The 13,759-nt window shown below is 50.2% G+C and overlaps 4 protein-coding genes across 4 annotated transcripts; 2 read left to right on the top strand and 2 right to left on the bottom strand.

Moving 5' to 3' along the window:
- Window positions 1–355: 355 nt before the first annotated feature.
- Window positions 356–4,234, top strand: AAFC00_003246 (uncharacterized protein; the record flags this gene model as incomplete). The annotated part of the gene is made up of 2 exons (XM_069342694.1): window positions 356–1,313; window positions 1,443–4,234. 2 exons carry the CDS (start codon window positions 356–358, stop codon window positions 4,232–4,234), a joined length of 3,750 nt encoding a protein of 1,249 aa, XP_069199200.1.
- Window positions 4,235–4,399: 165 nt separating this feature from the next.
- AAFC00_003245 (uncharacterized protein) lies at window positions 4,400–5,089 on the bottom strand (the record flags this gene model as incomplete). The annotated part of the gene is made up of 2 exons (XM_069342693.1): window positions 4,400–4,723; window positions 4,964–5,089. The coding sequence occupies 2 exons, from the start codon at window positions 5,087–5,089 to the stop codon at window positions 4,400–4,402; spliced, it is 450 nt and encodes a 149-aa protein (XP_069199199.1).
- Window positions 5,090–6,685: 1,596 nt separating this feature from the next.
- AAFC00_003244 (uncharacterized protein) lies at window positions 6,686–7,987 on the bottom strand (the record flags this gene model as incomplete). The annotated part of the gene is made up of 4 exons (XM_069342692.1): window positions 6,686–6,946; window positions 6,997–7,731; window positions 7,790–7,872; window positions 7,945–7,987. 4 exons carry the CDS (start codon window positions 7,985–7,987, stop codon window positions 6,686–6,688), a joined length of 1,122 nt encoding a protein of 373 aa, XP_069199198.1.
- Window positions 7,988–10,807: 2,820 nt separating this feature from the next.
- AAFC00_003243 (uncharacterized protein) lies at window positions 10,808–13,250 on the top strand (the record flags this gene model as incomplete). The annotated part of the gene is made up of 6 exons (XM_069342691.1): window positions 10,808–10,877; window positions 10,938–11,035; window positions 11,105–11,380; window positions 11,444–12,806; window positions 12,862–13,054; window positions 13,112–13,250. The coding sequence occupies 6 exons, from the start codon at window positions 10,808–10,810 to the stop codon at window positions 13,248–13,250; spliced, it is 2,139 nt and encodes a 712-aa protein (XP_069199197.1).
- Window positions 13,251–13,759: the final 509 nt, after the last annotated feature.

Here is a 13,759-nt window from a genome sequence, read left to right as displayed (position 1 = left end):
TCCTCAATCGCGTTTACATAACGGGCGCGAAGAGCGTAGAACATGTGGGCAAGGACGTTTTGATGCCCTTATCGCCCACGCTTGCTGGCTGATAACGTCAGTGCAGAGGGAAACTCGTCTCTTTTACTATAATCAAAACCCCAAATCGGCTGTTGCGACGGCGACGGCCGCGCTAGTGCGAATCAGTGGTCGTGAATTTTCTTGAGTCGCTATCGATAGCGTGGTTTGCGACAAGGTGCACAGTAGAGAGTAGGTGGTATAAGCCAGTCGAGGCTACCTTACGCAGGCAGACGATTTTCGAAAGTCAGGACATGCACTTGGACGACGGGAGGTAGAGGCGTGTCAGATAGGGATGATGGTGCAACCAAGTCGCTCGGCACAGACAGCTCTGGCAAATGTTTTTCTTACTCGCATTCCTCAAGCGGAGCGCAGCAATGTAATTCGGGACCTAGCCACTCACGTCGACAATGATACCCTCGACCTTGTTGCCGCTCTCACTAGCGAGTGCCCTGACGAGCAGGCTCACGCTGCTGTATTGGATTTCTTGGTTCGAGCAATTGAGAGCGGCGACTTCGCTACAGCTGCGTCCATCTATCTTCGATACTCTCACCTGGAAAAACCTCTGCTGAGGCGCGTGGGAAATGCATTGGTCCTATACCTGACTTTACTACTGCAGCAGCCGAGGAATGAGGGTGTCATTGTGCCGACTACGGAATTATCAAGCTTGGTCTCCACGGTGCAGGAACTCGGTTCAGTGGACGTGGCGAGCCACAACGCAGCAGATATCGCTCATCTGACGGCGGTAAACCTGGCTTTCTTGGGACAGGTGTTCCGCGCATCTGCTAGCACCAGTCTTGTTGTCGTCTCGCATGGCACGTTTGCTGTCATCTTTGGCCTGCTAGCGGCAACCGATTCGGTTATTGCCTCCGCTGCTAGAGATTCTTGCTTTGCATTTCTGGCAGCGTTGAACAACAAGACTGTTGAGCTGTCCAGTCGAAATGACGACTCAACTGTCTTCGACAGCTACATGTGGCGTTATATCGAGATACTTCTTGGCCAGAAGTCCAGGAGCGCCTATCGTACAACGGCATACGCAATCTGGCTACGCTGGCTGTCTCTGTCTGTATCAGAGAAGTCTTCCGAGCCAGCTATGTTGACGGACGCCTATTGGGAGTACCTGATTGATGCTCTGGCTGGCGGAGACACGGAGCAACGAAAGCTGTGCCTTCATATCCTCAGAGCGTCGTTAGCCAGCGCGCAAGACAATATTAGCACCAAGAACATGGTGCTAACCATCAATGAGAGCAGCACCGGTATGTGTCGATGAATCCCTAGTTGGCTTCACGGCCTTGCTTGTTCTTTTATGGCTTCTTCAACAGAGGCTGTGTGGTTATCCGTGAATTGTAGGCTTACGACATTCTCGTTTTACTAATCATCTCCAGGATTACGTTCAATGCAAGCGGAATATGAAAGATTCTGCACAGTTTATGAGACTATCATTGTTGGTAGGTATTTCAACCAGGCTGAGGAGTGCATGGGAGACCTTGATGTCCTGGCATCCTCCCGATCACTAGTCAAGAAGTCATGGTTGCTCGCGCTCCTCGAGCCTGCTCTATCAAATGTAACACAGGACAGCATTCGAAAGATGCTAGGTAATTGGGTAATGAGTACCGACATCGACATCTCTGGTTACGAAGTAGACTTCGCTCGTCTCCTCCAAAAGTCGTTCCTACCATGGGCCTGTCAGGGTCAGCTGTTCACTGGAAGCATCAGAGGCCAAACCAAGAACGCGCAATGCGAGCATGGAGCTAGGCTCGCTAGCTTTTTCGAAAGACTACTGAGGAATCACTCCATTAACGAAGGACTAAATGCTCGATCGTGTATCGCCAAGGCCGTTCTGGACTATTTACATCGCAATAAAACTCGCATCATTCCATTTGCAGCCGTGTATGTGTTGCAGGGCCTGGTCGATGGGCTGAAGGACCAGAGCGAACCTTGCATGGGTGCTGCGGAGCTCGAAATCTTACTGACTCTCCCAACCGGTACGGCCTTCCCGGAAGTCTCCAACGATGTCGTTCAACGATGCTGTATGGAGCTGTCGATATCAGTCACACCAGAAGCACTCTCTAGTGCCCGGAGTGCAGACTCGAGACTAGAGCTTCTGGAAAATAGAGTCGCTCACTTGAGCTTGGGACCAGCTGATGGCGACGCAATGGCCGCAACCGAATGGCAAAGTCTTGAAGGCGCTATGGAGGACATTCGCAGCTCAAAGCATGCTTGTCTAGCTGGCGGACGCTTCAAAGGCGCTTGTACATCGATCATCAAACTTCTTGAGTTTGCGGACCCTGCGTCGGTGGATGCTGATCAACTCTGTCAAATTCTTGAAGCTGTGTGGTCTGAGCTAGAGATACAAGACTATCCCAAGAACATCTTGATAATGCTGCCGAGTGTTGTGTTTCACCCAACCTGTGTCGCATGCAGCCTGTCAAACGAGGATGTGGCAGAGATGCTATCTTCGTACCTCACCGAACTGCACAGCTTTTGTACAGGCCGCGTTTACATGTGGACTCCTCTCATGACAACGCTAAGAGCTGCCCTGCTGAATTGTCCATCGGCTGCAAGCAGACTCAACATCGCAGATATCATTGTTGGTACGGCCAATAAGCCTCCAGCTGCAAAAACAGAGTTCTTGCTAGAGGCCGCGGTGACCCAGTTCCTGCCACAAGCCACGTACATCGACTACTATGGTAGCAACGACGAAGCGGGTTTTGCAGCGTTCTTCGATCTAATCAACCGCCTTCCAGCAATCGATGGCGACGTAGCCAATGAGACTTTCGAAACCCTGCTTGAACCATGGGCTAGTCAGACACCTCCCGTGCCCATTGTGAACAAATGGAAGACAACTGTTCAGCTGCAGATTATGTTGATCTTGCAAGAAAATCTCCTGAATACCATGACTATCGCTCAAGCGCGATACCATATGGATGTCCTACATAACATGCTCTCGTTAGAGCCGCTGCCTCGCTATAGGTTGTTGATCATGTGGATGATCGCACGGATAGTGATCCAGCATCCTGAAACGAACGATGACATCCTTCGGAGATTGTCCACTATCGATCACCACTCCAATCCAAAGTATCTGGCATCATTAGCAAAACTCGGCCTCATGGTAGCGTGTCTTGAAGACTGCTCCGAGGAATTTGCTTACAAGCTAGCTTGTCAACTGGTCGCACTGTCTTCCAGCTCGAAGATCATCATTCGCCACGAAGCACAATGGTCTTTCCCTATCTTGTGGGATGTTGCAGAAGCGCAAGGCTTGGTCCAGATCACAGAAAATCCTGCCTGTGCTTCGTTGAACGATTATATCCGAAGTCTTGAACGCTTCACCACGCCGCCCACCGATCGACAGCTGGAAATGATAGACCCGATACAAGGGCATACACTTTCCAATCTTCTTGAAGGGGCTTTCATGCGATTAGATCCACCTGCAGCGGTTCTGGTTTCGGGACAAGATGTACAGCGATTGCTCGAAAGCGATACTACGAGCAAAACACTACCAAGAGCATTGCCAGCAGGATCTCTTCCAATTGGCGTCAGCCTGACAGAAGAAACCGTCGAATCAAGCAAGCCCACAGTCGTTGACTCGAACAAGCAAGAGGCACAACAGTCAGCGCGCACAGAAGCTGTTGCTGCTCTGCAGACAAAGGGCACAGCCCATCTGGCAGCCAACGACACAAAAGCAGAAGCAAGCACTCGGCCAACCGATCTCATCGTGGTCGGCTCACTCGTGGACAACGCCTACAATCTCGGCGGCTTGTCGCGCATATCAGAGATATTCGGTGCTTCAGCGCTTCACATCAACAAGCCCAAGACTGTGCTAGCAAACAAGGACTTTGTGTCTGTGGCGGTGGCGTCACAGAATCACCTGCCCATCCATGAGCTCTCTGTGGGGGGCGTTCCGGCGTTTCTCACCGAGAAGAAACTCCAGGGCTACTCTGTCGTCGGTGTCGAGCAGACCGATCGTAGCGTTATTTTGGGCGATAGAGGGACCAAATTGCCTCCCAAGACGATACTTGTCATGGGAGCGGAGAAGGAAGGTATCCCGGCCATGGTGCTCGGTGAGTGTGATATCCTTGTCGAGATCCCTCAGCGCGGTGTGACGAGGAGTATGAATGTGCAGACGGCATGTGGCTGTGTGCTGTACGAGTACTCTAGACAGCACCATATCCAGTAGATAGTGGATTCTTGTTCTTCTTTCCAAGGCCATCTGGTGGCAATACATACAATAGAGTGACGGAGATGCTTCCAAAATCTTGACTGCAATACTTCGATCTAAATCTTTCGCACACTTTTTGTGTATACTTGTATTCTCCACGCGTTCTATAGACCCGTCTACAAATCATGAAGAACGAGACCAACTCACCCCCTCCACATCTCCCATCCCCTTGTTTTCATCTACAAATCCCCCCTCAAGAAACTGCGCCCGTCCGAGTCCAAAACTCCAATCCTCCCTCTCATTCCTCGCCACACTAATAATCAGATCCGTCTTGGGCAGACCGCACTCCTTGTTAAGACGCTCGGCGAGCTCGGCGTAGATGGCCTTTTTCATCTCGGCGGTGCGGCCTTGCTGGAAGATCTGGATGAAGACTAGGGCGTCGGTGCGTTCGAAGCCCAGGTTCGTGTCTTCCATTATGAGCTCGTAGGGCTCGTGTTGCGTTATGATCTTTGAGGAGAGGTTAGAAAGGGGGTGCGGTCGTGATGTGAGGGGCGATTGAGGATTGTCTTGATTTGAAGGTGGAGATGTGGAGCTAAAATGCATGTTTTCTTCTCATGTGTTTCGACTGACAAGTCGAATAGATGACAATGAAATAGCAAGGACTACAACCTCGACATATCGGACTATGTCTTAATGAAAGACTTGACAAAGACAAAAGCGGAAAAAAGGAAACTCATCACGGCTCACCTGATATCTGTCCCTGGGAGGAGCGTTGAATTTGGCAAGCATGACTTCCTGAACCACATCCGCCAGACGCTTGATCTCCTCGGGAGATCTCACGCCCTTGACCATATCAATCTTGACGAGAGGCATCTTTTTTCCTTGTCTTTTGCTTCTGCTTTTATGTGATAGTAGTAATACTGGTAGTGGTGATAGTGGTGGTCGCAAAAGTAAAAACAGAGATCGAAATACAGGAGAGGAGAGGATCAAAAAGTCATATATTCGGCAACTACATGACGACGCCCATTATATATACAAGGCGTGTAACTCTAACTTCACCTGACGATGTGCTGTGCTTCATTCTCTCAATTATCCTCGGCGATGACTAACAAAACGCTGATGATGTAGTCAAGTAAGGGTCTGGTACCTAACAGTCGTCTGTAGCTCCGGGCCGTGACGCCCGGCGAACAGGCGGACAGAAGGAAATGCTATTCGTTTGCGTTCTTCCTGATAGGAGCCCAGCGAAGAAGATGTCGAACCTGGAGGGATACACTGTACGTTTCCGGTCTCTGAGAACGTCAAAAAATTCCGGGTGGTGATAACGAGCTCATGTCGAGTTCAAAGATCTTTCTTATCGCATTGTCGCTGGCTTCGTATCGTATCAATGCTATGAAATTCGCGAATCACTGAGCTGCAATACAGCTTATCAGGAGATGAGATCCTATTGATAAGCTCTTTGATGTGAACCGATAAGGCAGGTTTATATATGAACTACTGTACAATGTCTTATCATATGCATCCAAAGCACAACTGGGGGCTTTGTGGGGCATACTGTACATATTTATGTTCATACAGGACATTGTATATTAACATCTTCCGAGACCACGCACTCCTCCGCTTTCTTGTTCTCATATACTGCGAAGCATTCATATTGTAATAATGACCGGAATAGAAACAATAAAAAGCCATGGTCCCATCGCAGTGCATCATGTCACTACTAGCAGATAGGACAGAATGAACATCCTACAAAACCACCATCACAAGCATCAGAACCGCCGCAGCCAACGCGGGAGTCCGATTCCCTGCCCGCTCAGCGGCTGCATTCGGTGCAGGAGGCACGTAGACAGAATTATCGATTTCGGGGAATATGGGGAGGAGTGCTCTCCTCTCGGCATGCCCAAGTGACATCGGACTGCTAGCGAGCGACAATGAGGCTCCCGTAGCCTGCGCTGCCGTAATTGAGGCCGTCTGAGTGTTGTTGACATGTCTCGTCTGGATCATGACTGGAAGTGGTTTTGCCAGTACCAGTGTATGGTTGGCGTCGTGAGGGAGAACTCTGGTAGAGACTAGAGGCGGCATCGAGCTGACTTCGACGGGCAGAATGGCTGAGACCGTCAGGACTAGCAGTGCCCATAGGGCGAGAAGAGCGGTTGGCTTGAACATCTGATGGTATTCGGCCAGTTATTATATGTTGCGTACAGTAAGTCGTTCGAGGCAAGAAGAATCTCAAGATACCAATCCTGTGTTGTGCAATCGCTTTGAGTGCTGCAGATTCGTCGTTGAAGTACGACTTGATAGTACCACTGAGTTTGGTTTTGCTTGGTTGCGAGAGTATGAGATTGATGGCATAATGTATCTGTATCGTGGATTTATATACATCCTCAATCCTCGTGAGATTGCAATAAGCTGCGAATCCTCTTGTCAAAGACAAGTCATCCCGAGACTGTTCAGGATCTCTATGCAATAAACCTAAAGCTTGCTCTTGCCAATTCCCCATACCTGGGCTTCAGGGTTGTTGACCCCCTTACCGACTGCTCCATGCTCACTAGTTGGATTCGCACTTGGATCCTTAATGCTCTTACCCACGATGTCGCCGGCCGGGACTTCATCGACCAGCAATGAAGCGGTCTTGCTGAGAGTCTCCGCTGCCTCCTTCTCAATACGCTTGACCAGGACACTGCAGGTAGGGATGTCGTGGATGAGTCCTATCACTTGACCGGCGGTCCATACCTAGGGTACATCAGCATGGAAATCGCATTGTAGGCTGATAGATATCTTACTCCAAAGTCCTTGTCGCCGTTCTCAAAGACTTGTCGTCCTCGCTTTCCACTCACGTAAGGAGCAATCTCCTCGAATTTTCCAGTTGTACTCTCTCTCTCAATCTTGACCGCGTCCTTTGTGACTTTATTGGCGAAGAGTCGAGTGGTGTTTCTCCATCGCCTCAGAACCAGTTCAGTATCCGTCTCTTCTGCCTCTACTATAGCTTTCTTGATGTTCTCGTGGATGGGTGCTTCCACAGTACACATGAATCTCGTTCCCATGTTGATACCTTCGGCGCCAAGACTGAGCGCGGCAGCCAGACCTTGACCGTCTGCGAAGCCCCCAGAGGCGATGAAGGGGACTCCCAGCGATTGACGGGCTCTTGAGAGCAAGATGAAGTTGGTGATATCACTTTCTCCAACATGCCCGGCACATTCAAAGCCATCGATGGACAAAAAGTCGACGCCGAGTTTGACCGCACTCATGGCATGACGGATTGTGGTGCATTTGTGTAATATCACACACGGCGGGTTCGCTGCTTTGAGCTGTTTGATGACCGGACCTGGAGAGTTTCCGGCGGTCTCGACGATCCTGATCCCTTCTTCGAGGATGACACGAGCGTAGGCAGCATAGTCAGGCGGGACCAGGGCCGGAAGAAGAGTAAGATTGACGCCAAATGGATTCGAAGTCATAGTCTTGCATCTTCGAATTTCCTTCCGCAGATCTTCAGGTGTGGGTTGGGTCAATGCCGTGAGCTATTGGCAACATATCAGCCGGAAACGATCACATATGGATGGCGTAAGTGAGCATTACGAGACCGAGACCCCCAGCATTAGATACGGCGGAAGCGAGTTCAGCGTAGCCAACCCATTGCATACCACCCTGTACGACAGGGACTTTAGCGTATATGTTAGTGCATGCCTGACTTGGTTGCAACTACTCCTTAGATACTGATATGAAGTACGAACCTCTAATGCCCAGTTTTCGGGTTAGCGCTGTGTTGAAAGGCATCTTTGGAATACCACGAAGGTTAAAAACAATTCATATGATATTGTCAAGACAGAAGGGGTTCAAAGTGTATCATAGCAATAGATGGATTCATGATATGTTTTGTAAGGTATACTAGGTCAACGTGCCTCGGTCATGGTATAGCATGAGGCATACAGTCAATCTGTGGGGTTGCCGAGGTCGAGCAAACAGTGTCTGTGCACAGACCAAGCACATGCTCCAGATATCAAGGCAAGCCGAAGCACAAATAATAATGTCTACGTTCTTGCAATTATGGTGCTGGAGAAGTGCAAAGCGTGGGAGCACGAAGCAGGTACTATATCAGGGACATCCATCATCCTACATCCCGCCACTCTGATAACGGAGGCCTCGGGTATTGAATCATCGCACAAACAATGACCTCTCTTGTTTGGGCCAACGTACGCTCCACCCACAACTCATTGCCATCTAATTATCCGTTTGCGGACGGGATCAGACCTCACGTACATCGGAAGATACAACGTGAACTCACCGCCATTGGCTGTTGTGACTTCTCGAAAAAGATTGAGACGCAAACAGCATGATGGTTGCTGCTTGTGCAACCTGAAGATTACCTTCAGGCCTCCGAGGGATTCCTCGAGTCGTCCAATCAAACGTGCAAATGGACCAAGTCATGACTTCCGAGGAATGGGTTCATCGTCGACCTTCATTCAATATATGATCGAGGATGATACTTGTAGACGGACCATGCTAAGGTACCCGTGGTCCCTGTAAACGCGGACTCGTGCACTGGTAGCTCTTTCCGAAGTCGAAGACGTTGTTTTCGTCATTGTTGTGTGAGACCCCTTTGCTATGAGACTCGTGCATATAAGAAGAGAGGTGGGAAGACGTGTGTGTCTGCTGCATCCTCTCGGTATTCCGTCAAACCGACCTGCGTCTCTTGAAAACTTTGACCACTCTTCCGACACATCGACAACAAATCCAATTCGCGACCGACAGAATCTATGACCGACGCAGGAATCATGAAACTGCTGAGCGTGTCTGTACCCACCCTCATCGCTGTGTTTTGCACAGCTCTCACCGACGCTCTCCCACATGCTACATATGGACGTGCTGTCCATGATGTCAACGTCGCCAGAGCCGCGCCACCATCTACTTCTGTAATCTGGTACCAGGAGGCATCAATGGTAAGCAACACGACGTGTGGGCTTAAAGTGTCCAATGGTACAATGGAAGTCAATTCTTGCTACACTCTGCATACAGAGGCACTGGGTGTCCAACAGCTTCCTGGTTCCGAGTGCATCTTCAAGATGTGGACTGGGGTGAACGACTGCCTCGGTAGTGGTGCGTGGAAGGAGACAGTTGTTCCCAGTGGAAACAAAACAACCTGCATTAATGATCACGTCCTGGACGGTGGAAGCTTCACGCACGTGAGCGGCATGCTTTTTTGTCCGTGAAACGGGACCAAGACCGCTCACGAGTTACGAAGCCGGCTCGCTCTGGAACATGGCGTTGTGGCTGCAGCAATGAGGGGGATTGCGAACGCATGATGACATTTACTGTACCTCCGTCCTGGAGACTATGAAGTAAGAGTTCACGAGAACAGATGGCACAGCACGTCTACGAGTCGAGAGTGACAATAGTCGCATAAAATTCTCTCATGATCATAATCAAACACCTTCATAATATGGCATTGAGATCACCTCTCCACCCCCGTTCCCCATCTTTCACAAACTTATTGGTGTCCATGGGGAAGCATACCGTACCTCGTACTCAAAATATTGCTCCAGGTTTCACAGCCGTTCGCCTACGCTCACGTGGTTATTGCCACAAATATTTCGCCGAGAACAGGTCCGGCTTCATCATGCCCCAGATCGATGTATCCTAACTTTCCTGGGGGGAAAGCTTGGGGTCGATACTACTTTAGCCGATGGATGTGTCAGGCCCTAGTCTCCACATCTTGGCTAAGACGTTGGCAAGGTTCATAAGGTTGGAGGATGACTCTGCTGGGTCTGAGATTCGCGAAAGGGAGCTTTTGGGGTGTCAACCCAGGTAGGGAGATGAGAGGATATGTTTCTGTATAGTATATTTCGACACTTGAGACTGAGCAGAAGCACTATCGCAAGTAGACGGCTCACCACGGACTGAACATAGGGTGGCATGTTCCAAAAACAGGTCCCACAACTCCACAAGGAGATTACAGCGAAGCGAGGCTCACGCTGCCCGCTCCGAGTCTCCGGCTGGGTTTTATGGGCTTTTAGCGGAAAGTACATGGTACAGGAAGAATTGCGCGAACGACTGGCGAGCCGTGCACCATGACGTTGGGTGAGTTCCAGCCACCTGTGCACCGCACACGGGGCATGCTAACCGTTATTGCCCTGCCTAAGCTAAGCTAATGTGAGGTAGCTTGTTCAGCAAGCTGTATGAGCATCTTCTTTCATCTTTCTCAATTCAAATCAGGCTCTCTCTCTTTCCTTTGGCCATTGGTAGGACATTCGTCAAGTGTTCGTACTGCTATTTCCAGATCGAGACGCGGCTGTACTCAAAGGACCTGGTGGAATTGCATTGGTGAGTGATTTTGAAGTAGAAAAGAGGATACGAGGAAATCGACGGTCTCCGCACTCCACATGTCACGCTGCACATCACTGTCGATCGGTCCACCTTCCACCTTTGACCTTGCGCCTTCCCAACTTCTTGTCTTTTGTCCAATTTTGACTGACGTCTTTCTTCTTTCTTGCAGCTAAAAGACATCGCCCATACCTTGTCATTTGCTCCGAGATACCTTTCACACTCATACAATACAGTCGACTTTCTCCCTCTCTTTGTCTCGTTATTCTCAACATAATGGCGGCGCCAAAGCGGGACGTGCGCAACCACGTTCTTTTCGAGGTTGCTACCGAAGTCGCCAACAGAGGTTTGTCTTTCCAATTCTGACTTGATGCTGAAGTGTCTGGGCTAACGTAAGGCGATATAGTCGGTGGTATCTACTCAGTGCTCAAATCCAAAGCTCAGGTGACAACAGCCGAGTATGGATCCAGATACACGTTACTGGGTCCTCTCAACCGCGCTTCCGTAAGTTGGATCTTTGCTACAGCTCACAGGAATATAAATCATCAGTCCACATGCTGACAAACAGAATAGGCAGCGGTTGAGGTGGAAGAGATCGCTCCGAAGGATCCTGCTCTCATCGCGACAATCAAGTCGATGAACGACAGAGGCATCAAGACACTCTACGGCAGATGGCTCATTGACGGAGCTCCCCGAGTCCTGCTTTTCGATACCGGCAGTGGCTATTTCAAATTGGACGAGTGGAAGGGAGATCTCTGGTCAACTGCTGGCATTCCGTCGCCTCCTGATGACCATGAAACCAACGAAGCTATCGTCTTCGGCTACCTGATTGCCTGGTTCTTGGGTGAGGTAAGCATTTCTCCGATATGTTCTTTACATTGCTCCGCCGTGCATCCGCTGATCATTGCTTAGTACGTCTACCACGAGAAAGAGCGAGCTGTTGTTGCACAATTCCACGAGTGGCTAGCAGGTGTGGCCCTCCCTCTTTGCAAGAAGCGAAGAATCGACGTCACCACAATCTTCACCACCCACGCCACTCTTCTCGGTCGTTATCTTTGTGCGGGATCGGTCGATTTCTATAACAACCTGCAGTGGTTCGACTGCGATGCCGAGGCTGGAAAGCGTGGCATTTACCACAGATACTGCATAGAGCGCGGTGCTGCGCATGCCGCCGATGTCTTCACCACAGTCTCACATATCACCGCATACGAGAGCGAGCATCTTCTCAAGCGCAAGCCAGACGGCGTGTTGCCCAACGGTCTGAACGTCAAGAAATTCTCCGCTACCCACGAGTTCCAAAATCTGCATCAGACCAACAAGGAGAGGATCAACGACTTCGTGCGCGGACATTTCTATGGTCACAACGACTTCGACCCAGACAAGACTCTCTACTTCTTCACTGCAGGTCGCTACGAGTACCGCAATAAAGGTGTCGACATGTTCATTGAGTCGCTGGCGCGTCTGAACCACAGACTCAAGGCTGCCGGATCAGACATGACAGTCGTCGCCTTCATCATCATGCCTGCTCAGACTACCTCTCTGGCAGTCGAAGCCTTGAAGGGCCAAGCGGTTGTCAAGTCTCTGCATGACACGGTGAACTCAATCGAAAAGAGAATTGGGCAGAAGCTTTTCGAGCGCTCTCTCAAATGGACCGAGGGCCAGGATCCGCCAGATGAGACGGGTCTGTTGACGTCCGAAGACAAGGTTCTGCTCCGTCGCCGACTTTTCGCCATGAAGCGCCACAACTTCCCACCCATTGTCACCCACAACATGGTCAACGACGCCGAGGACCCCATTCTCAACCAGATCCGCAGATGCCAGCTGTTCAACCACCCTTCCGACCGTGTCAAGGTCGTCTTCCACCCCGAGTTCCTCAATTCCGCAAATCCTGTTCTCCCTATGGACTACGATGATTTTGTCCGTGGCACGCATTTGGGTGTCTTTGCATCCTACTACGAGCCCTGGGGTTACACTCCCGCTGAATGTACAGTCATGGGCGTCCCTTCCATCACCACTAACTTGTCTGGATTCGGCTGCTACATGGAAGAGTTGATAGAGAACGCTCAGGATTACGGTATCTACATTGTCGACCGACGGATGAAGGGCGTTGACGACAGTGTCAACCAATTGTCCGAGTACATGTTCCAGTTCACAGTCAAGAGCAGACGCCAGCGTATCAACCAGCGTAACCGCACGGAGCGTCTGAGTGATCTCCTGGATTGGAAGCGCATGGGTATGGAGTACGTCAAGGCCCGCCAACTGGCTCTCAGACGAGGTAAGTTTCTAATTTTGCTCGCGACATGTGCTGGAGGCTGACAATGATCTTTTAGCATATCCCGATTCTTTCGATGGCGAAGATGAGCCTGGTTTCTTCGACGGCACCGAGATGAAGATTTCCCGACCGCTCTCCGTACCCGGATCGCCACGAGACCGATCTGGAATGATGACGCCTGGTGATTTCGCTTCGCTCCAGGAGGGCAGAGAAGGACTGAGCACAGAGGACTACATTGCCTGGAAGCTGCCGTATGTGGAACCCACTAGAGAATACGATCGTATTCAGTCGCTGACAGATTATCACAGTGAAGAGGAAGACGCAGAAGACGAACCCTTCCCGCTAACCCTCAACCTCAAGAGCAAGAGAGGCTCGGGCACCAGCACACCGAGTACTCCCCTGATCAACGGTAATGGCAACAGCAACGGCACCGGTACCCCCGTGTAGTCCTGCTTTGGCAGACCTTTCTCATCCCAGCTATGCGATTGACTACGAGGCAATTTTCTTTTGCTTGATCATCCTCTTCTCTCCATGCCTGCGCTGCACTCTTTTCTCTATCTCTCTGTCTCACTCTCAACCTCAATCTCTTTGTACATGACACCTCGATGGAGCTTTGCCTGTGATGCAGGGGAAAATTGCTTTCGTTTGGGTTTTTCTGACATGAGAAGAACCAAAAAAGATACCTTTCTTGTATTCGTAAACACTTATTTGAAGGCTGTATGTTCGATTATTGAAAGTATGCGTAAGGATCTTTCTCTTTCTATACGTGTTATATTGTATAAACCTGGTGTGTGATTGTTTGACTATTGGAGTGCGTGACCTTGCTGCTAGATGTCGTGATCTAAACTGGCCTCGACAGCAGCCCCTTTTCGTCTTCTTAGAGTTGAGTGTAAAATACAATGGAGCGGACGATACCGCTCGAACCGGCTCGGGGGCCTTTTCTCTTTCTTTCCGTC

This window comes from Neodothiora populina (assembly GCF_041146345.1).
Source record: "Neodothiora populina strain CPC 39397 chromosome Unknown canker_contig_15, whole genome shotgun sequence".
In the NCBI taxonomy this organism is placed as follows: domain Eukaryota; kingdom Fungi; phylum Ascomycota; class Dothideomycetes; order Dothideales; family Dothioraceae; genus Neodothiora; species Neodothiora populina.
This window is presented reverse-complemented; position numbering and strand designations above follow the sequence as displayed.